Raw genomic sequence first — 24,264 nt, 5'->3', positions numbered from 1 at the left:
AACACCGAAACTGATTTTCCCCGAACTACGAGGAAAATTAGTTTTTCGGGTTTGTACGGGGGAGGGGCACATTTTATTTTTTAAAATAAAAAACCCCCCCAAGTATTAAAATTCACTGTAATACAACCGCCCCCCACCATTTTGATCGAGGCAGGCCAGACAGCCCGACAGCACGGAGGGAGAAATTGCTCATGGGACCCCGCTGGACCACCAGGGATGTTAGTGAGTCTTGGGGAGGGATCGGGATGGTGGGGGGGGGGGGGTGTGTATTTAATGTGTTATAGTAACTTTTAATGCTTGGGGTGGGATTTTTTGAGCTTCGTTTTCCCGCGTCTTTTTTTGAGTCTGTTTTGTTTTTCCCCGTTTAGTTTTTGTTCGTTTTTCCAAAAAACTAACCGAGGAAAAACGAACTTTACCCCGAAGCGTCCGACTCAAAAAAATAACCCGGTAGAAAAAAACGAAGCTCATCTCTAATAGGGACAGGCAGCATGAACCTGTTCAGAGACCCTGTGGCCTGCACTGCATTCGCTGCTCCATGCAATTTTGAAGGGAGCTGACAGGTAGGCAGGGCCATTCTTGGGTGGGTGGAGTGTGCAGATTGAGGTGACTGCCCTGGCCCTCTAGTGTTGTGGTAACCCCACCCCACCAGTATAACTGGGAACTTTTGATTTCCAGTCACCCTGAGAATGGCATAGCTTAGGGGGTGGGGGAGGGGGCACACACATTTTTCCCAACCTCTCTCATTTATTATTTGTTTTATTAGATTTAACATTTAAAATACATAAGCCAAAGATTACATAAATAATGAAACCAATAAAATACAATTGATAAAACTACACAATCAAAGCACACTTAATTTTACACACACTTTCTCCTTCTCACACACATTCTCTCTCTTCCCCATTTCCCAAGACCAGTTCCAGGAACCCCACCAGCCTCCCACCTGTTCAACCCAGTTGCCTCCTCCTCAGGCTGGGGCCAGTAGTGGGGGTTGATGGGCATCCTCCTACTGCTGCCTGAATGGCTTTACTTCCTCCTCCAGGTCCAGCTGCGCAGTTTCTCCTCTGGACCTGTGCAATTGGAAAGGGCTGCTGGGGCTTCTGGGTCCACGTGCATCTGGAGGCTGCGAGGTCAGTGGGGCCTGCGCCGGCAGCCAGGATTCCTACTGTTTTACTGAGGACAGTTCTACTGCCAACCTGCCAAAAAATTCTGCATTTGGGGGGGGGGGGCCTGGGGTGGCTAAATTCACATCAGTACCCAGAGACCGGGTAATTCATTGCAGAATCCCAGAGTCTCTGGGTCAAACCCAGAGAGTTGTCAGGTATGAACATCGCTTCCTAATGTTTGGGGGATCAGTGGGGCAATGCAAGCATGCTGGGGAAAAAGATACCAGTACTTAGCACTGGCATATACCACCTGAAAAATAGCCCTGCGGCTACCAGCTACAGATTACACCTCCCACTTCCTGTTTCATAAAGATTTCTAGTAAGCCGGGCCTCCGAATTAGTCATAATGATATACTCTGGAAACAAAATCAATAGTTCATTATCCTGTAGTGAGATGGTATCATTTATCTTAAATATTTCCTTTTTGAATCTGATACACTGCACCAAGTGAGAAAAGTAAATATACGGAGGAACATAATGACCCTGATCCCCTGAATAGTCTGTCATATCAACTCTCCTGTATTTCATCTTCAATTAGAAAAATCTCAGGAGGATCAGATTTTTTTCACATGGCCATCAAAAGTAGAAAAATGTACTTAAAAAGAAAAAAAAGCTGTAAAGGTTAATGGACTCAATTCAGTTCCAAAAATGATCAACCTGCAGGTCATATGCTATGGAATGAGTAAGAGAGAATCTCACTGTCGGACTTTATATCCTTCTCTGCTTCTTATCTCTGAGCCAGATAGATTCCAGTCAGCTATAGCAGCAGAGTTGGGATGTACCGGTTAATCATAGATCTCTATCTATCAGGCCTGATTCTAGGCAGAGGTAACACAGGCAACTGCCTAGGGCGCCAGATTTATAAGGTGCCAAATATCCCAGCCAGCGGTTCTCACCCTTTTTTTTTCCTGATGTGACAAACGATGCTCGCATGTGGAAAGCTGAGCACATGACTGTCCTATGAAGATTGTTCGGTGTGTTTGATCAAGGTCAGGTACTTTGCTAGCACATAGGGATTTGTATCAGTTTTATTTGTTGTTTTATGAACAGGACACGTGTTTGTGCACTGCTGTCTTTTCATAGTAAAGACAATTCCTGCCTGAGCCCTTGGAATTAGTGCCGCTATGGTGTAGCAGGTTTGCCACACCTGTGCAGCTTGGGTTTGTTTGTTATTTTTCAGGCTTTATATTATGTTACAATGTGTCTGAAAGTAGAGGGTGTTTGTGTTGTTACTGAGAAGACACCAGCATTAGAATGATCTTCTTCCACCCTTGGCGATTCTCTGCCATCGCGTTTGATCTTCACGGGCCGGAGAGGAAGGCTTCCCTAGGCCCGCAGTAAGAATCACAGGCATGTCCGCTGAGCATAAGATACCCGCCGCTTCCTCAACTGTCCGCACTCGGTGTGGGACCCCTTTCAGCACGAACCACTGTCCCAAGGGAAATAACCAGCGATATCTAAATATTCTCCGCGCTCAGAGCACTGGTGATTGCCTTGAAGTCGAAGCGTTTTCTTTAGCGCGGTGGCAGGTAGAATCAGCAAACGCCGAAATCTCAGTTCTCTTCCCACTGCCAAGTGCGTTGTTTCCTGGCCGCTTGTGCAACTCTTTCTTTGAAAGCATATGAATGAAAGCAGACCACTGTATCTCGTGGTCTGTTCCCAGATTTGGGGCCCATAGCCCTGTGAGCTCTTTCAGTGGCGCGCATGCTTGTGATGATATCCAAATTTCCATGTATACTACTTGTTACACACAATAAAAATTTTGAATTACAAAAAAAAAAAGAATATCTTCTTTTGTACAGTGCGTTGTATGAGGAAATGTCCTAGTTCTGCTCTGCACTCATTGTTGAGAGGCAGGGGGCTCCTGTGGATGCAGAGTATGCGTTTGATATGGTCCTATCGTACGCCGCCAAGCTGCACAGGTGTAGCAAACCTGCTATACCATAGCAGCACTAATTCCAAGGGCTGAAGCAGGAATTGTCTTTACTATGAAAAGACAGCAGTGCACAAACACATGTCCTGTTCAGAAAACAACAAATAAAACTGATACAAATCCCTATGTGCTAGCAATGTACCTGACCTTGATCAAACACACCGAACAACCTTCAAATACAGAATAAAGGGCTACAAATTACAAATGTAGAGACTCCCTAAAATGGGATACTCTGTTTTGTAGTTCCCTGAGGTCCCCGCTGATCCGGGGAGACCTGGGATCATAATGAATGTTTGTTGTGAATTGAGGTTTGCTAATTGTAATGCAATACATCTGAAGGGCCATTGTACTTAATGTGCTGATGGAAGTAATATGTGCAGGTTGCATAGTCCATTGTTTATGGAATATATAAGAGAGAATATTTGGCCCTTTTCGTCCCTGCCTTTTCCAGAGTAGGTGGGGTATATGGGACCTCCAGAATATGTGATTTACTTGAGTATCCAATCTGTGGGCTGAGAGGCCAAGGGACCCTCCAATGGGAGTGGGAACCTGTAGGGGCTCTTCCTCCCAAGGGGAGAGGCCTGAGGCCAAGAAGTTGGAGAGGTTTCCTCTTCCTCAGGAGGAGTTTACCAGAGTGGTGCAATGGAATAGTGTGGAGTGCTTTCCCTTCTTGGGGAATGAGCCAGGAGTCAAAGAGAAGTTCAAGAGTGGAGTCCTCAAATGGCACGCCCCAGTGCAGTCCTTGAGGTTGGTATTCTGGAGAACCTACAGAGGGAGGTTCATGACCAAAGGATTTGTGAGCAAGTCATGGTTAACAGGAATGCATTTGGTCCCAAAATAGGTGAGAATTTTGATGTGGGTAAGTTATTAAGAAACCTTAGCCTTCCTTAGGGCTGGGAGAAAAGTTAAGTCAGTAGAAGGGAGAACCTGTGCTAGTTCTTCAGGCCTGGGTTGGCACTATTTGGGATGTAAACAGCAAAACAGGAGCAAGCAACACACCAAATGCATAATAGGGTGAATCAAAAGGTGTAGCAGATACAAATGGAGTCCACCAAATTGTAGTTGAATCAAATAAATTGTTTATTCAAAAGGTTGCCCAGAAACATCAGCTTCAAAAGCAGAGTTCAACAAAAGTTGCCAATTGGTAAAGAAGGGAGAAACACTCTCAACCCTGACATGAACCATGTTTCACAGCAGAGCTGTCTCAAGGGGGCAACTATCTAGTGAAACATAGAATGCAGCAAATTAGGAAAATGTTAATGAGAAGGACAGTAGAAAAGGCAATAAAGTTTGAAATAATAATATAAAGTAATAAAGACTTACAGGCAACATCAAGCAGGAATACTTGCAGGCTTAAACAGCTTTACAAGCAGCAATCAGGCAAGGTGTACAGTTCAGGATTTAAACAGACCAAACAGGCGCCAAGCATAAGAACATAAGAACATGCCATACTGGGTCAGACCAAGGGTCCATCAAGCCCAGCATCCTGTTTCCAACAGTGGCCAATCCAGGCCATAAGAACCTGGCAAGTACCCAAAAACTAAGTCTATCCCATGTTACCGTTGCTAGTGATAGCAGTGGCTATTTTCTAAGTCAACTTAATTAATAGCAGGTTGGTTATTTATTTATTTAACACTTTTATATACCGACCTTCATGAATAAAATTCATATCAGATCGGTTTACATGTAACAAGGGGTAAAACTTAATCAACCATTTAAGCAGAGGTGAAAGTTACATATAACAAGGAGGTACTAACTTGGGGGCTAGGTTAGCCGGAGGTAAAGGACAGCATAACAGAATAAACTAAATATTGCAATGAAACAAAGAAACAGAGGAATACATATAACGCCTAAATTTGGTGGGGCGCTTAGTCAGGCAGGTGGAGTCCTGTCTGGTAGAGAATTGATGGTTTTGAAAGTTAGGGGAAGGCTTGGAGGAAGAGCCAGGTCTTGAGTTTTTTTCGGAAGATAATGGACTTCTCCTCCAAGAACTTATCCAATCCTTTTTTAAACACAGCTACACTAACTGCGCTAACCACATCCTCTGGCAACAAATTCCAGAGTTTAATTGTGCGTTGAGTAAAAAAGAACTTTCTCCAATTAGTCACGGGTCTGCATGAACAATCAGAAAGCAGACATACAGGTACCAGAAACAAAGAGAATGTAAATTTATAACATGACAGCCATATGAACTCTAGATTTAAATCAGCAAGAGAAACAGTGCAAGACCAAGGAGGAGAAGTTACCTCATGGGAATGGGGAGAGCAGATTTCCAAAACGAAAAATTGAAGATCAAGGGAATGGTTAGAATTTAACAAGTGAGAAAACAAAGGAGCTGTGCTATGGGAATGGTGAATATTGATGCAATGTTCAAAAATTTGAGTTTTGATTTTGCATATTGCCTTACCAATATATAATAAAGGACAGGGGCAGAGGATGCCATAAACAACTCCCAAAGAAGTGCAGGTAGAGTTATGGTTAAGAGAGTATGAACATCCAGTAGAAGGGTTAACGAATGAGGTAATGGATAGTGAAAAAGGACAAGTCAAAGAGGAACCCTAGGGGTTATGACCAGAGAAGGAAAGGTCCAAGGTAGGGGAAATCAGAAGAGACAAGGGCATTTCTTAAATTATGACCATGTTTAAAAGCAAAGCAAGGGGCGGACTTAAAAATAAAAGAGAGGAGATGCCAGTGGCGATGAATGATCTGACAAATCGCTTCAGTACATGGTGAAAAAGGGAGGACACGTCAAGGCATCAGAGTCATCATTAGAACAGGGAAGGAAAGGAAGATCACGATTTGCAAAATAAGCATGTATAAATGTTGTCTTCACAATGCACGAGGGATAACCACGAGCAAAACAGTTATTAGCCATTGCCCGAGCATGGTTTGTGAAATCTTCACGGAAGGAGCAACGGCATCAGAGCTGGAAAAATTGAAGGGTGGGAATATTGTGTCTTCGTGAACGTGGGTCATAACTATCAAAATGGTATTCCTATCAGAGGGTTTCTTAAAAATGGAGGTCACCAGGCCATTATTGGAGGCAGAATAGTAATGTCAAGGAACAAGATAGTTGTAGAGTGATATTGAAAACTGAAAACAAATGGAAATTCCTTTCCTGGAAGATGAATAGCATTTAGATGTATCTTCCTTAAGATCGCCCAATTCCATATTTTGCAGTTGTCCTTGCATTGCCTTGAAAAGCCTGTTTCTCCTTGTTTCTCCTTGTTTGTATATGTGGTATATTGCTACTTGACTGTTTGCATTTGAACTACCATTCCTTTTAGCTATGGCTTGAAGATTTTGAGAACTCTAAATATGGCTCTCAGCTACTAGAGAGATGTGAAGTTTTGTCTCTTGAATGGTCGAAGTTACTTGCAAGCAAACTGTATTGAGATGAGCACTTGGTAGAGGCATTCGTAATTAATACTTGTTGGGCTTATGGAGGATGAAAAGGCAGTCTGTAAAAGAGGTTTGACAGTTGCATCTACCATTGTAATGAACAAAGAGAGAAATTTGGAGAGACATGTCTTGTGTGATGGTGCTGGTTCCAACTGTGTTTCAAGTACCATTGGGTGTCCCTCATTTGTAGATGTAAAAATGTGAGTGACGTGGACTGTGGCTGCCATGTGGCCTACCATTTTCATGTGGGACCCAGCTAGAATTGACTGGCGTTTGACTAAAGTGTGAACTATGCACATAAGGGTATTTGCTATTTGAAAGGGAATAAAGACTTATCCTTTTTGGTGACCAAGTATGTTCCTATGATGATTAATTGACTTGTTGGAATCAGTTGAGACTTCTTGAAGTTCACTATGAACCCTAGAGAAAGATGGGTATTGAGTGTATAATACATGCTCTGTCTCACTTCTTCTGAGGATCTGCTTGATATTAGCCAGTTGTCTAAATATGGAAAGACTAGAGAATTGATCTTCCTGACATGTTCAGCTACAACTGAACATGTCAGGAAGATCAATTCAAGCAAGCTTTCCCAGACACAATCTAATGACACAATCCAAGGACTCAATCCAAGGACTCCCCAAAACATTCAACCATTAACAATACCATTTGTACATAGTATTTAATTAATTTAATTTGTATTTTGTCTAACCAGTTATTCTTTCCTATCTCTTCCTTCTTCTCCAAGTTCTGTGACCCTTGTTAATTGTAACTGTTTCCTTCGATCACCACAGTTTTAGTTTGATGTATTTAATGCACCCCGTTTCATGTAAACCAGCAAGATATGTCCTCATGATTGCCGGTATATAAAAACCTTAAATAAATAAAATAAATAAAAATAAAACAACTGCAAAGTATTTGAATAATAGGCCAAATAAAAAAAACTGCGGTATTGAAAAGAATTTGATGCTAAGGAGAAATGTAGGTACTTTCTGTAATTCTTGTGGACAGGAATATGCATGTGAGCATCTTTCAGGTCTAAGGTTGTCTCTAGATGGGAAAGGATGGTGCTGAGGGAATTCATTAATTCATTTAGAATTTTTCTCCTTTGAAGTATGTGTGTAGATTTCTTAAATCCAAGACGTTGACATGTCGGTATCTTGGACAGCAGCTGTTGTAGCGCTGGTTGAGTATCACAAAAAGGAAGGTTTTCCAAAGCATTATTGAAAAATTCTATCAAGAGATCATCACAATAAGATAAGTTTGAAAAACAGTTTCTAATGGACGATTACATTGCTTATACCATAAGGCATTGAATCTGGTTTTGTTTTAAAGCTATGATTAATGAGAGATAAGATACATAGCTATATATAAACAGACAATACAGAAACCAGTCTAAGAAGAATTGTATCAAAATTAAAAAATATAAATTTTTTTTTTCAGAATTAACAATAAAAAAAGTGAGGTTGTTATGACCCATGATTGCAACTACTGGTTTCAATAAAATCTGACGGCACAAGTTCAGTCAGTACCAGTGCTGAGGTCTTTTCTTCTCTGATAAAATATTAATGTTAAAGATCAATAGCAATTAAACATTAGCAACTATTCATTGTTGCACCAGCCCGTTTTTTGTACATTTTTAATAAGATACTAGTGTTTCCCTTTGTTTTGAGTTGGTGAAAAAAATGAAGCCTTCTACCCACTGGAAGAGCTTATAAGGAAAAAGAATATAATTTTGGTAGTCAAAAATTTGGCCTAGATATTTAAGACAATTGTTGGAGTGGTATATGTTGGCCCCAGGTTAGGTCATGATCTCATACTGCTGAAGGGGATATAGTGTATTTAATAAGCATAAGGCTAGTATCTTCTGGAAGAGTAGTAGTATTTCCTGAAGGGTTGTTGTTGGTATTTTCTGTGTGAGGGTTGTTCCATTGCTAGAATGAATAGGAAATGTAGAACAGACTTTTTTTTTTTTGGGACGGGGACTCAAAAAAGATAATGCAAAGGAAAATGCAAGAAAAACAAGAAATATGCAAACTTTTCAAAGATAAACATGAAAAATCACAACAGTAGCCCGAGAGAGAGCAAAATCATCCTTTTGCCACGGCGGAAGAAAAACGACTTTGAGAGATCTGCAGTGGCTGCATGGAAACACCCATGCATGCTTAGACTTAAGTTTACGCTCTCCTTTCTCTCTTACTCCACAGCCTTGCCCACTAACTTACTTAAGTGTACATCCCCGTTCTCTCTCACCACACCTATCGTCTTATTGGCAACTACTCATATCTATTGTATTTCAATTGGTCAAAAGACTTCTATCCTATTTCTTTCTCTCAGGCCCAGCTTCTCTCTTTTCCAATTGTGTTTTATAAAACTCATTCTATTTATTTACAGACATAAGTTCAGCGAGAATTTGCTATGTACCACTATTTGATTTTTCCCTTCCACTGTTTCCACTGTTACCCCTCTCCCCCCCCCCCCCCCCGGTTAAATAAGTTTATTGTAAAGCACTGTTGCATATTTTCGTTAACAAGTTTTTTGTAAAGTTTATTGATTATTGTAAATGTTTATTGTAAAGCACTGTTGCACATGTTTGTTCTAGTTCGCACAGCTGCAATGTTTCTGTTATCTGTGAACCGATGTGAGGTTACTAAACAAATGTCGGTATATAAAAACTGCAAATAAATAAATAAATAAAATCTAGGTTTTTCTGAGCTTTGCATCAGTGCCAGATGAGGACGTCACCCACTTGTGTGGCTGAATTTGATTCTGCTTGTCCACAGGGAAACACAACATTCTTATTTGCAAGGAGGTGAATGTAAAACCAGAGGGGGGGATGGCCTTTGACATACCTTGGTAGGAAGAGTAAATGGACAGGCCAGAGGTGGGCAAACTATGGCCCGTGGACTATTTCCAGCTCATGGGACCTATTGGTCTGGCTTGCTAGTCAATTGGAACATTAATATCATAATAGAATTACTGGCCAGCTGACACTGTAGTTCTGCAGCAGTCATACGCAAAGTTCCGACATCATGTGTGCCTCTGAGTGTCATAAAAAGCAACAGTTTGGGCCTTTGCTGATGACAGCAAGGAGAGGCATGGAGCTATGGCGTCCTTCAATTCTTTGCTCTTTCTATTATCCAGGCCCTCCCATTACTGCCCCTACTGCTGCTGCATGGACCCCCTCCCCCATAAAAAAATTAAATCTGCAGCTGCCATCCATTCACCTGCTCTTTCTGCTGTCTCGCTGCTGCTTATTCCCACATGGATTAGCATGAACCACAGCCAAAAGAAACTGTTTTTCTTACAAACTTTGCACAATCTGCAATATTTGACTGATCACTTGTTATGTGCTCCCCTCCCCCACCCGTACTTATTATTATTATTATTATTTTTTTTAGAGTCTACCTCTCCCTTGCTCAGGAAATAGCCACAAGTGTGGTCATAGGGAAAAAAGTTTAAGATAGGCCTTCTGGTCTTTCCTCTGCTGTGACTGTCATCTTTTATATTATAATGTAGGCAGCTGCAAGTGTATGTTTTGCAGCCGTTCTGTTCTATACCCAGGCGCTTCCATTGCCAAAGAACTTACATTCCCATCAGTTAAAAAAAATTGGAAGGGGGCCTGAGTGACACTGGAGGTTCAATGGAATTTGCAGAGGCATGGCAGCCTTAGACTACTGCAAAAAGATGATAGAAAGAAATCAGAGATTTCTAGGAAACTTATGTGGTCTGAAAGTATTACTGCTTTAAGTAATAACACACATTTTCCTTGCAAATTAGTAATGGCCATTTTTTTTTTTTAAGGCTTTGCGTGAAGGTTCAATGCTTTTAGTAGAAGACAACAAATCAACCTTGCTAGGAGTAACAGGAGCCCGTTTGTTTATGAGGTAATGGATTATACAGTCAATTGAAGAAAGCAAATTTGATGTTCTCATGTCCTCTGGAAAATATGAGATGCTATCAGTGGGGCCAATGTAATAAGCTGTGTCTTACAACTGTGCACGGAAATTCAGCAGAAAGTTTAATGCATGAGCTAAAAAAAAAATGTAACTCCCAATGCAGCAGTAAGCTAATGCATTAGGAGTTAAAATGCCTTTGGAATAAGCTGAGTGCGCATTTATTCACATAAATCCTGAGTGCAGGCCCTAGAACCAGAACTTGAGCTAATACTACTGCTGGAAACTTTACCCCATCTCTGACTTGGAGTTAAGTTTCCAGCACTAAGAAAACATGTTAAGCCAGTGCACCTTTCTGCCTTGGAAAGTAATAGCTAATGCTATGATGAACCTGGGATTTCCATGAGGGGGCACTAACTCTTACGCACACAGAGTACATAGACACAGGCATCCTCCTCCTTCTTTGCAATATCATATTTGCTAGCCTGCCGTTCCCAAAAAGACATGAAGCACTGAGTTGACAAACATTTTATGTGGATTATGACCACAGCACAAACAAATCAAAACCAGCAAACTTATGCCAAACAAATTATCATTTGAATACATAGGTGAATGATAACATTGCACATAGGCACAGTATGCTAGGATGTTTGAGCTAGCAACTCGCAGGGTGAGCAGCCTTCACTATTGTTTGGCAATGGCTGCTACTGCCTACATGCCTTTCTTGCTGTCTGGCCATAGAAGCCATTCCCTTGCTGCAGTTTTGCACATCTGTTGGCAGAACACAGTTCCATAAATGTCCATGGCCCTAGATTGATCTTTGCCAACCTTGTGCCTTGGGGTGCTCCCAGGCACTTCTCCTGGGGGCACCATGCAATATTTTAATTGGGGGTTGCGCTGTCAAGGAGGCGCTAGGGTTGATTGTGCTCCCCTAGCGCCTTCTTGACAGCGGAAGCCCGGGAGTGCTTGGCTGGTTAACTAAGCGTCTGTTTCCTGAACCTGACTGCCGGCACTATTTAAAAATTTTTTAAAAAAATCTTTCATTCCTCCAACTTAATATCGCCACAATATTAAGTCGGAGGATGTACAGAGAAGCAGTATTTTCTGCTTTTCTGTACACCTTTTGGGGGTGCTCAGAAATTAATGCCTGCTCTGAGCAGGCGTTAACTTTTGTGTGCAAAAATGTGCATATTGGATGCACATTTATTTGCATTTGGAGTGAACAATAGCCTCATCAACATGCATTTGCATGTGTTGAGCGCTATTAGCTTCCCGGTGCATTGGACACACGTTATGGAGGCGCTAATCCCCTTATAGCATAAGGGGCTGTGGATGCGCCTACACAACCTGCGTCCAACTGTGGGTTAAACAGTGCAACCGGCTGAGCACACTGTATGGCATCATCTCCCCCTTGTGTTTTCCTGCCGTCAAAACGAAGAAATCTGCTGCTGTACTTGCGTAAAAGTGTCATACTTGCAAATTTTGGTCACAGTTCCTCTGGGGGTCTTTCACGTTGCCCTTGACTGGCCACCCCGCTGTTCATGCTGCGACAATTTACGCTCCCTGAGGGTTACCAAAGGATGAGTTGGGTGAGCGGATGGGAAAAATCTGCTGTTAAGATGCAGGGCAGAAAAGGGGGATTCCTCGTTGTGCGCCTGCTCATTAAGCAGGTGGGCTGTCCCTTCAGCCTTTCCCTGCCTTCTCTTTCACCCTTGACCCTTCCCAATCCCCTCTCCTATCTGCCTGCCTAATTGATTCCTGATGACCCCACCTGCCTTTCCTCTGACTCATCCCCCTCCTCATAGTCTACTTGTTCACCAACATTGCGCCCTGCCCCCAGCCCCCCCCCAACAGTAGTCCGGGTTGCAGGGGTTTTTGCTATGTGCAACACTCCCCACTGCATTGGGAATAAAGTTTGTGCACAACTGAGTTAAAACTGTTTGCATCTTATTACATTGGCCCCAGTATCAGGAAACATCTGTGTTACAGATAGCAAATGTTGCTTACCTGTAACAGGTGTTCTCACAGGACAGCAGGATGTTAGTCCTTACATATGGTTGACATCACAAGATGGAGCCCAATCATGGAAAACGTCTGTCAAAGTTTCCAGAACTTTGACTGGCCCCTACTGGACATGCTCAGCATGGCACTAACCCTGCAGTCAGCAGGGGTCCCCCTTCAGTCTTGTTTAAAAGCTACAGGCAGTGTCGAAAAATAAAATAATAAAACATAACGAACCCAACACCGCGGGGTGGCGGGTGGGTTTCGTGAGGACTAACATCCTGCTGTCCTGTGAGAACACCTGTTACAGGTAAGCAACATTTGCTTTCTCACAGGACAAGCAGGATGGTAGTCCTCACATATGGGTGAGTACAGAGCTGAGGATGTTCAAGAAATGCACCAAATGTATCCAGGTGTGCAAGGCACTAGGACAGATAAAATTTGGCCGAGGGTATCCTGAACCCTACCGGGCAGGCTGAAGGGTGTTAGTACACCACGTTGTAAATAGGTTACGAAGGACAGACTGGCCGAAGATGGAATCTTGTCTTCCGGCTTTGTCCAAGCAATAGTGGGCTGCATAGGTGTGGAGAGAACTCCAGGTGGCAGCCCTGCAAATGTCAGGAAGCGGCACCGATCGTAGGTGTGCTACTGAAGTTGTCATGGCCCTCACAGAGTGCGCTTTAACACGGTCTTGAAATGGAATGCCCGCTTGCTGATAGGAAAAGGATATGCAGTCCGCCAACTAGGAGGAGAGAGATTGCTTACCCACAGGCTTCCCTAACTTGTTAGGGTGGAAAGAGACAAACAATTGAGTGCTTTCCCTGTGGGCAGCTGTACGGTCTAGGTAGAATGCTAGAGCCCGTTTACAATCAAGGGTATGCAGAGCCTGTTCTCCTGGATTGAAATGGGGCCTGGGAAAGAAGGTAGGTAGTATAATGGATTGATTAATGTGAAACTCCGATACTACCTTAGGCAAGAACTTAGGGTGAGAGTGGAGTACCAGACGGTCCTGCAGAAGTTTAATGTAAGGTGGATAGGTAACTAGGGCCTGTAATTCACTAACTCTGCGAGCTGAAGTGATTGCCAGAAGGAAAATCACTTTCCATGTGAGATAGCGAAGATCACAGGAGTGAAGAGGCTCGAATGGTGATTTCATGAGCCGACCCAAAACCAGGTTGAGGTCCCAAGAAGGGGCCGGAGGACGTAGGGAGGCTTGAGGTGAAGCAAGCCTTTCAGAAAACGTGTTACAAGAGGTTTTACTGATATAGGAACATCTCCGATACCTTTATGGAAGGCAGCTACCACACTGACATGCATTCTGATGGAAGAAGTTTTTAGACCTGACTCTGATAAGTGCCAGAGATAGTCCAAAAACTTCATGATTGGACAGATAAAGGGGTCAAGGGACTGAGAAGAGCACCATGACGTGAACCTGTTCCATTTGTAAGAGTAAGCTTTTCTCGTGGAAGGCTTCCGTGAAGCAATCAAGACACGGGAAACTGGTTCAGAAAGGTTAAGTGGCTGAAGGATTAACCTTTCAACATCCATGCCGTCAGGGACAAGGCGTGAAGGTTGGGGTGGTGAAGGCACCCAGCGTTTTGAGTGATCAGAAGCGTGTCCTTTCCTAAGGGAATGTGCCTGCGAATGGAGAGATCCTGCAATATTGGAAACCATATTTGGCGTGGCCAGTGAGGTGCTATCAGGATAATGGTTCCCTTGTCCTGACGTAACTTCACGAGAGTCTTCGAGAGAAGAGGAAGTGGAAGGAATGCATAGAGTAGACCAGTTGCCCACAAGAGGGAGAATGCATCTCTGGGCTGAGAGTGTTTGCAGCGAATGAGAGAGCAGAAGTTCTCTACTTTGCGGTTTTGAGGAGACGCAAAGAGGTCCATCTGAGGATATCCCCATTGTTGGAAGATGGAGTTAGTCACCGAGGGGTTGAGAGATCACTCATGTGGTTGAAAGATATGACTCAGCTTGTCTGCCAACACATTGTCCACTCCCGGCAAGTAGGCGGCCCTGAGGTACATCGAATGGGAGAGAGCTTCCGCCCATATCTGTGCAGCTTCCTGTCACAGAAGGAATGAGCCCATGTCTCCCTGTTTGTTGATGTACCACATGGCCACCTGGTTGTCCGTCTGAATCAGGATAACTTGATTTGAGAGGCAGTCCTGAAATGCCCTGAGAGCATATCTGATTGCTCAAAGCTTCAGGAAATTTATTTGGTGTTTGGCTTCCTCTGGAGACCAAGATCCTTGTGTCTGCAGATTGGCTACATGGGCTCCCCATCTGAGGTTGGAAACATCGGTGGTGAGAATTAATTTGAGGGTCTGGAGCCTGAAAGGGCAAGCCGTGGAGGAGATTGATCTGATCTTTCCACCAGGCTAGAGACTGACAGAGTGAGTCTGTTACGTAGACAATGGTCGACAGGGGTTGAATGCTTTGAGTTCATTGAGACCTTAGAGTCCACTGCATGACTCTCATGGCCAAATGGGCCATTGGTGTGACCTGAACTGAGGATGCCATGTGTCCCAGGAGGATGAGAAAGTGGCGTGCAGTCGCGGATTGCTGAGACTGCAGCTGGTGTGCAAAAGACACAAGAGTGAGAGCTCGCTGTCGAGGCAGGAAAGCCTTTGCCTGCAAAGTGTCCAAGTCTGCCCCAATGAACGACAAGGCTTGAGATGGGACTAAGTAGGATTTGTTGTAGTTGACGAGAAATGCTAATGAAATTAGAGTGTGTAAGGTTAGATTGAGGGACGACAGAGCAGCTTGCTGAGTGGGAGCCCTGATTAAGCAGTTGTCTAGATAGGGGTAGACGTGAACACCTTGGGTCCTGAGGAAGGCTGCAACTACTACGAGGCATTTTGTGAAGACTTGTGGCGCAGACGCTAGGCCGAATGGAAGCACTCTGTATTGGTAGTGCTTGGGGCCTACTAGAAACCTCAGATATTTGCGATGAGATGGAGTTATCTCAATATGAGTGTATGCGTCCTGGAGGTCCAGAGAGCAGAGCTAGTCTCCTCTTTGTAGAAGAGGAAAAAGCGAGCCTAAGGTTATGATCTTGAACTTTTCTCACTGGAGGTACTTGTTGAGGGCCCATAGGTCCAGAATAGGACGAACGCCTCCTGATTTTTTGGGGATTATAAAGTACCGGGAATAGAATCCTAGGCCATGCTGAGAGTAGGGTATGGGTTCTATTGCCTTGGACTGGAGCAGGAGGGAGACCTCTTGATCCAGAAGGATGGAGTGATCGGATGTTCTCCACGTCGGTAGAGGTGGGGAGTCCGGTGGCACGGAGAAAAAGTACAGATGGTAACCCTGAGCAGTTATCGCCAATACCCATTTGTCTGAGGTGATTGAGTGCCATATGTTGTAGAAGTGGCACAGTCGACCTCCCACTGGTATGTGAGGTAATGGAAGCTGGCTGCTGCTCTCTAGGTGGAAGTCAAAAACCTGAAGCGGGACCTGGTTGAGGAGCTGCCTGTGGTTTTTGTTTCCATGTTTGACGAGACTGTGCTTTTTGAAAAGGTCTCGTGGAACGGGATCTGGTTGGTGGCGGGTAGGACTTCTTCGGGCGGAAGAATGACTTTTTAGAGTCCTTTCTGATGGGCTGTTTAGAAGAATAGTCAGAAGGCATCAGAGAGAGCTGTCTTAGGGTCTCATGATGGTCCTTAAGTTCCGCCACCGTTCGTTGAATTTGTTCTCCGAACAGATTATCTCTTACACAGGGCAGGTCGGATAACCTGTCTTGTACCTCAGGGCAAAGGTCAGAAGACTTGAGCCAGGCCCACCTTCTTGCCGAAATAGCAGCTGCAGATATCCTAGTAGCAGTGTCAAAGATATCATAAGATGATCTGATCTCATGCTTGCCTGTCTCAAAACCCTTGTTTACTAGGGTTTGGAGCTGATCTTGAAATTGCTGAGACAGGGAGTCTGTTAAGTCTTGTATCTGCTTAAAAATGACTCTATTATATTGGGTTATATAGAGCTGATAAGCGGCAATTCGGGAGATGAGCATTGGTCCTTGGAAGACTCGGCGACCAATGGCATCTAGAAACTTCTGTTCCTTGCCAGGGGGAAAAGAAGTGTGAGGCTTAGACCTCTTTGCTCTCTTCTGTGCAGATTCTACCACTACAGATTGGTGATCCAATTTTGGTTTCTGAAAGCCCGGAGCTGACTGCACCAAACAGTTAGTGTCAGCTTTTCTATGGATTGGAGGAATGGAGCCAGGATGTTCCCAGTTCTTTTTGAGGAGATCCAGAAGAACCTGGTGGATAGGGATGGAGGTTATTACCTTGGGAGCATCTAGGAATTGGAGCAACTCCATCATCTGATGTCTATCATCCTGTTCAGTCTGCAATTGGAAGGGAACCAATTCAGACATTTTCTTCACAAAATTTATAAAGGAAAAGTCCTCTGGAGGAGAACGCTTTCTACTTTCAGTGGGTGAAGGTGGTGAAGGCAAATCATATGTGTCTGGTGAGGAATCATCAGTCCAGGTATCATAGGGATCAGCACCTGCCCCTCTAGGAACTAGAGGGGGACGGGGTGGTGAGATACCTGAAGGTTCTGGTGTAGGCTCCGAAGGAATCGAAGGAATAATTGGAGGCACTGATGAAGGCACCGGCGCAAGCATTGAGGGCATCAATGGATGGCTTGGAGGCGCCGACGGGCGTATCGGCACCGATGGTTGGATTGGTGGTGACGGACGTATCGTCATTGATGGCTGAGGCAGAACTCCCGAAGGAGGGATGCAGAACGGTGTTTCTCCTTCCGATGACAGAGTAAGCGGGGAGGGTACCGGCACCATCGGTGACCCGGGGTTCATCGGTGGAAAAGCGGCAATGAGCGCTTCCATCCTGGAGATCAGCAGTGCCAACGCTGCAGGATTTGGGTCGGTGATCGGTTCCGCAATCGGTACCGGTGTCTGTGCTGGAGGAACCTGGAGTCGTTGCATCGCCTTGTCAATGGCCTCCTGAACCATCCGGTCCAGTTCTTCTCGGAGAACTGGAGCAAGCAGCCCCGGCTCCGGAACAGAAGAAGGAGGCAGAGGCATAGCCAGAGGGACCACCGTTAAAGGCGGAGTCGCGGCTCCCGAATCCCTTTTGGGTGAGGGTTGCCTCTGTGACCCGGTCGCTGAAAAGGTCGGTGCCTTTTCTGACGAGGTTTCTTCAACGGCGGCTTGAACGATGGCGAGGTAGATGATTTCGCTCCCTCGATGGTCTGAGACTTTCTATGCTGGTGGCAATGTTTATCTCTATGATCTCCTCGGTCCTGAGGGGGAGTAGAGGGCGAAGGCCGAGATGTCGTCGATGCTGGTGGTCACCAGCTAGTGGTCGATGCTGGCGCGAAGTTGACAGTGCTGGTTCTGACGACGATGCAATGGTCGGAGTCGGGATTTGAGCACGGAACAGAAGTTTCATCTTCTCCATTCTGGCCTTGTGACCCTTTTGGTGTCATTAGGGCACATTTGGTGCAGGTCAAGACATCATGCTCTCGTCCAAGACACATTACACAGACTTTATGGGGGTCTGTGATGGACATGGTGCGATTACAGTCCGGGCACCGACGAAACCCAGACGCCATGGCAAGAAATTGAGCGCGGTACGGTCGACATCCAGTAGGCCGCAAGGGCCAAACTCGATGGTAATCGACGGAAAAACGGGTAAAAACTTACCGGAGTACCGCGGCTTGAAAAAGTTAAAGGAGGGATCCCTGTGGGGCAAATTAACTTTTAGTAATTCCATGAGGAAAATTCCTGTCAGGAATCTCTTCAGAGCTCCTTAACCGCGAGGCTACTACTGCGCGGAAAAAAGAAGACTGAAGGGGGACCCCTGCTGGCTGCAGGGTTAGTGCCATGCTGTGCATGCCCAGTAGGGGTCAAAGTTCTGGAAACTTTGACAGAAGTTTTCCGTGATTGGGCTCCATTCTGTGATGTCAACCATATGTGAGGACTACCATCCTGCTTGTCCTGTGAGAATTAATGTTGTTTTAGGGAGAGCCTCCAGTGGATCTGCAGCTGTAGGTAGCAGAGTGGTGTCAACTTGCAGCAACAGCAAGGGGGAGGCAGTTTTTGAAATGCAGTATATATCCCTCTAGCTCTATAAAAGTTAAAGCACTCACTGTGTTCTGAGAGCAATAAGATCTCCCTACTCTCCAACAGGCCAATAAGAGAATGGTGCGCTCGCCGAGCGCAGAGTTAGCCCCCATTTGGCCGCGCGTTTGCGCACTATTTTTACCCCTTATACAGTAAGGGGTAATAGCACGTGGAAAATGTGTGGCCAACCCCCCCCCCCCCCCCCCGAAACTAATAGCGCTCATCACATGCAAATGCATGTTGATGGGCCTATTAGGTAGTCATCCGCAATACAGAAAGCAAAATGTGCGGCCAAGCCAGGAGTTAATTTCAGACGGCACCGGGCAAGGGTACAGAAAAGCAGGAAAAAAAAACTGCTTTTCTGTACACCCTCCGACTTAATATCATAGCGATATTAAGTCGGAGGCCCCAAAAATAAAAAAAACAACTGCCCGCGGGTTGAAAAACGGACGCTCAATTTTGCCGGTGTCCGTTTTCCGAACCTGTGGCTGTCAGCGGGTTCAACAACCGACGCTGGTAAAAGTGTCGGGTGTCAGACCTGCTGACAGCCGCCACTTCCGCCAATAAGGAGGCGCTACGGACGCGCTAGTGTCCCTAGCGCCTCCTTATCAGCGCGGGTACCTGGGCGCACGTTGGGAGAGCGGGCGCTCACCTCGGAGCGCCGGCTCTCCTGCGGATTTTACTATATGGGCCTGCAACACAGGATGAGATGAAGGCAGAAGAACTCACCTTAGATGGCATGGCAAAAATCATTTCAGTTCCTGAGCCTTTTCTATACAGAAGTAAGATGGCATGCAGCTCTAATAGTAAAAGAGCACAGCTCTATGTTCCCACTTTAAATCCTGTCCATTAAATGATTTGTTTTGTGCTTCTTTTCCTTTATCTAGGGGCGCAGCACCAACTGAATATGAGCCTGGAACCGATCTGAGTTTCTTATTAAGTACTTCGTAATGGCCATAATACTTTTCAAAGGGAATGGCGCTGGAATCGGTTTTTAATAAACAACTTTGTGAATGATAAGGAATAAAAAGGTTCTGAGCAATAAATGTTTTTCTTGCATGAAACTATTTTACTTTGGAGCACTCCATTTTACAAATCTATCAGTGTAATCTTTGCAGGGGGAAAGCTACATACCAGCACACGTGTTCTTTTTCAAGCCCCCCAAGTCAGAGTGGTAAGTTTTTTTTTTTAATCATCAGCATTGTTGGAGAAAGACGATGCTGATGGCCATAGGGCAAACCCAATCAAAACCAGCCCCCGTAACAAGATATGATATCTAACCAAGGGAGGAAGCTGAACTTGAAGAACCATGCACCTGGTCTGAAAAGTCCTATTCTCTTTAAATCAGTTAATCAGGAGGGGTTTAAGCTAGTGTATTTAAATCCTGAGATATTCAGTTAAATACATATGTTGCACTGCTGTGGATAAATGTTGGTGTGAAAAAGGGGGAGTTTAACACAGAATCTTATAGAACAAATTCATTTTCCTGGAAGCACCATCTAGGCCAGCTGTTCATTGTTTTGTGTGTGTGTTTGAAGTAGCAGCTGGGAAACAGCAGTATGGATAGTGTGGGAGCTAAGGTTGGTTTGTTTGGCAGACTGTAGTAAGTGCAGAAATTGCACAGTCCTTGTGGCTTTGCCTATATTGAAGCCATCTACAGTCAGAATAATTCAACTCCTTCCCTCAGATCCAAAGATACATAGATTTGTTACAGATATAAAAAAATCTTTCACACTAAGAAAAAAAAGCAAGAACAGAAATCTCATTTTATTTCAACTTGTTTTTACTTTCAGATCTGCTTCTTTATATATAAAGCTGATAATTTTTCTGTACAAAATAGGTTTGCATTTTGAACTGTCAGTTTACAAATCTGCAGGGCCAATGAAAGTGCAAAATAATTTTAAAACATCATCAATCATGCTGTACAGAAACAAAATCAAACAGATATATACATACTAAGAATTTAACAATTATAAAAACATACATACACTTAACTTTGTAAGCACCATTAAGGAAAAGATTTATTGCACAAAAGGCTAACTGCAAATTCATTATACTAGCAGATCTGAAAGATAAATAGTTTAAAATTGAGACACAGTCACATGTCACACCTAGATTTCCTCAAATTCAAAAGGCATTTTTGGTATAAAAATCATTTTTAAAATCACATAATTGCACAAATTATATAAATTAGGTCTCTAAGAAAAGGTTAGCTATCAATATAAATAATGCTTAAGTTTCAGTTTACTAAATTTTGCACATACAGGCACGAGTGTATTTTGCTATCTTTATAAAAAAAAAAAAAAAGCTGATTTTGTAAGTAGAAATAACAGTTTCTAAGGAAGAAGGGTTGTGACAAGAGCATAACAAACATGGTCAATACTTGATTCCAATAACTGCAAAATTCACTAACCACAGCCTCAAAAGGATCATTCTATTGATACTTTATTTTTTTAATCAACTTTTATAGTTCTAGATAATTTTTTAAACTAAAAGGGATCCTTCTGCCTCTTGGTGATTTTGGATCTATTAGCATGAAAAGACTTGTTTTTCTCACTTCCTTTTTAATGATGTATGAGTAACATTTAAAGGAACTGATACTTGTGCTAGTCATCGATAAAAATAAATCACCAATTGTATTTTTTTCATCCATTATCAGTACAGTAAACCAGGCATCCTCAGTGGAACTGGCATTAAACTGCATGAAAAAACAAACAAACAGCAAGAATCAAGTAATGAGTACATCACAAGAGATATCCTTAATGTTAACAGACAGCTACTATAAACAAGATATTTCATGTGATGGCAAATGTGGCAGGCATACAACTCAAAATATCTTGTAAATTCAAACAGATTAATTAAAAAAAACCCCCACAAGGTAGTTTAAAATAGCATTAACGACTTCCATATTAGTCTTATCAGTATAGAAGGACCTACTGCCCACTACATGCCATAGGTATCCTAACTAGTCCCTGTATGGCTAGTGTGACTGCCATGCTGGTCCTTATAGCTTTAAATATACAAATTCAGTACCATTCTCTATCCGGAACACTTTAAATGTCTCTCTCACCTCTGATCAGAAAACTGATAAATAGCCCATGGAAGAAGATTCACCATATAGCAGCACATAGTCAATAAACACATTTTTAAGATATGCAACCTATAAAGACTAAACAAAGACACTGTTATACATCCTAAGCACAAATCTGAGTTTTCTTGGAAGCACTAAACTACAAAATTATAAGAGAAAATATGCTACTTGTTCCCTCCATAACTGTAAGATAGGTAGGAACTGTAATAAAAAAAAAAGGTCCATATCCCAGAGAATGAGCAGAGATTTAAAAACTACCACCTTTAGCATGCTTTCTGTAGAAAGTTCAGTTTCAACAACCCCCCCCCACCAAACAAAAACAAACCCCAAGCACATTTTAAAATCAGTCACCACTGCAACGTGGGAGCTCCTCCAGAAAACAGGAGAAAATGGCAGCACTGCTTGTGCTTTACAAACGTGGAATGTTAGAACTGGTGAACGTTTTGGGAGGTTAAACAATCCCAAACAAAAATCATCAACCAATCTGATCCCTGCCACGCAAAGGTTTTATATTCCATTTTTAATAGCAATAGTATCTATCCCAGATAGGGATGACCAGTCAAAAACAAAAGAAATGAAAACAATTTCATCTGTTTTACAAAAAAAAAAAGGCCATCAATACCAAAAAAATGCCCTCAACCCCCCCCCCCCTAAATCCAAGACCCTCCTCGTCTCTACATTTCTTCACAGAGCAGGAGGAATCCCTGGTTGTTCCTGCTCCGCAGCTGATGCTATTGCAAATGGCACCTGCAGACCGAGGCTGGCGCCAATGTAAATTCCTGCCATGCAAAATGGCACCCTCTAGGCCCAGACTGGTATCATTTTGTATGGCAGCCAGCACCATTTACAACAGCAGCAGCTGCAGCCAGGGACTGCTCCCGCCTCGTGAAGAAATTTTCAATAAGAGTCCAGGGGAGAGGAGGGGAAAGGACACTGGGGAAGGGGTCTGACAGTAGGGGATTTTTCGCTGCAGATCCAATATTTTGTTTTTCATTTAAAAATTTTTTTTTAATTAAAAAAGAAAAATAAAAAATGAAAAAATATCTATGCACACCCCTGTCACCAGATAATTGTTCTTGCTCAGTCAACTCACTTGGCATGATAATACCGACTACTGGGGCACTATTGTTTCAGTGAGGATTTAACGCTAAGTAAATTTTGCTTATTTCAGGAAGTTAGCGTAAATAAAGTCCAGTATTTGTAAACAAAATATAAAATCACCCCCCCTCCCAAAAAAAATAAATTTGAACTTTCCATCCACTTTAGCTCACATTTTTGTTTACACATCTTTTTAGTTCAGAGATTAACTAAAGAATTAAGTGACCTGAAGCCCTAATTAGCAGCTGGGGGCACCTCTCTAACCACGCAAGTGACTGAAATTTTTCTTCAGGAAGTTTATTGTAAAAAAAGAAAAAAAATATGTTGGTCTCATTCTATATGCTCCATTCATTTCCAGTTCCAGCAGGATCTTCCCACGTTTCTCGTTACACATATAGTGGATACAGCCAGCAACATTTGTTTCACAGACCCCACATGTTAAGAAAACGATCACTTAATCTGAAGGGTGGTTTCATAAATGCTGTCCACTGTACTGAAATGGGAGCTCTACTCATCCCATCCTGGAGAAAAGTGAATGTCAGATGGCCCTCCTGTAGTGTTTCTAATAGGATTGGAGCACTGTCCTGGTTTCGAGAGGAACAGAGCAGTTTAGTGTCACAAAGAATGAACAGCAAGGAGCTATACATTGTCCTCCCTTTCGTGACTGTCCAATAAACAGAAGTGACGGCCAATAAAGAGCATCATTCTGGACATTTCAGATCATAAAATAGGCTTCATTTATATTGTGTGCCTTCTTTTCTAGACACAGCTGACTACTCTGAAACCCACTGACCACACCTGCTTTTAGTTCCTTCTGCTGACATTGCAAAAAGGTACAAATGGATTTTTACTGTCATTAATAAACAGGTCAGATTTTGTGACAAGAAAATGGTTTCCTGGCTTTTTAAACATAATAAAACTGCAAAATTGTATTCACTAACAAGTGCAACATACGAATTAAAATGAACCCTGTTTCCACAACCATAGCACAAAAATAGTGTTCCATACCGCCTAGAAGCAAATTCCTTGAAAACACATTGTAAAGAAAATTCCTACCGGCCTAACATCATTACCTGTACTTTCAATCACTAGAAAGAGACCACGAACCTAGCCACCTCCAACCACTTGCTTCCTCAATAATCCTCTCAAATGCATTAAAAAATAAAATCTGAATTCCTCTTGTCCCAAAAATATAAACATCACAGCTATGTACACAGAGTACCAAAAACAGCTACACATTTCATACAGCTGCAATAGCTTTTCCTATTCTGGATCTGTAAATGCTTTGTTCCATTACTTTTAACATGCATTTGTTTTAAATAGGGAACAGCAAAATAAGTTACAGTGCCAGAGAACGTAAGTCAGACTTACTAAAACAATTTCTGTACTCCCGACAAGTTTACCCAGAGTGCATGCTTCTCTGGCAATATTGTAAAGAGCTTTCTTCTTTCCTTGCGGCATGCCTAGCATTGCACTTTCCCTCAGCAGTGCTGGTGCTTTTGGTTGTATAATGTGGCGGTAATGAGCAAATTAAATGCTCTGATGTCTCACCAGGTAAAAACAAGAAAAAAAAAACCCCAAGC

The 24,264-nt window shown here is 43.2% G+C and overlaps 1 protein-coding gene across 5 annotated transcripts in view; it reads left to right on the top strand.

Moving 5' to 3' along the window:
* LOC115093900 (alpha-aspartyl dipeptidase-like) overlaps positions 1-19,553 on the top strand; it is a 75,395-nt gene extending 55,842 nt beyond the window's left edge. For 4 of the 5 annotated variants that reach the window (XM_029606304.1, XM_029606302.1, XM_029606305.1 and 1 more), the window contains 2 exons: positions 10,303-10,385; positions 19,380-19,553. In XM_029606304.1, the coding sequence (XP_029462164.1) occupies positions 10,303-10,385; positions 19,380-19,443 (147 nt within the window). In that variant the 3' untranslated portion in view covers positions 19,444-19,553. The remainder of the gene's footprint in view (positions 1-10,302; positions 10,386-19,379) is intronic. The other variant, XM_029606306.1, reaches the window with a different exon arrangement.
* Positions 19,554-24,264: the final 4,711 nt, after the last annotated feature.

The sequence above is a fragment of the Rhinatrema bivittatum genome, chromosome 6 (genome assembly GCF_901001135.1).
Source record: "Rhinatrema bivittatum chromosome 6, aRhiBiv1.1, whole genome shotgun sequence".
Taxonomy (NCBI): Eukaryota; Metazoa; Chordata; class Amphibia; order Gymnophiona; family Rhinatrematidae; genus Rhinatrema; species Rhinatrema bivittatum.
The sequence above is the reverse complement of the archived record's forward strand: the minus strand, read 5'-3'. Positions and strand labels throughout refer to the sequence as shown.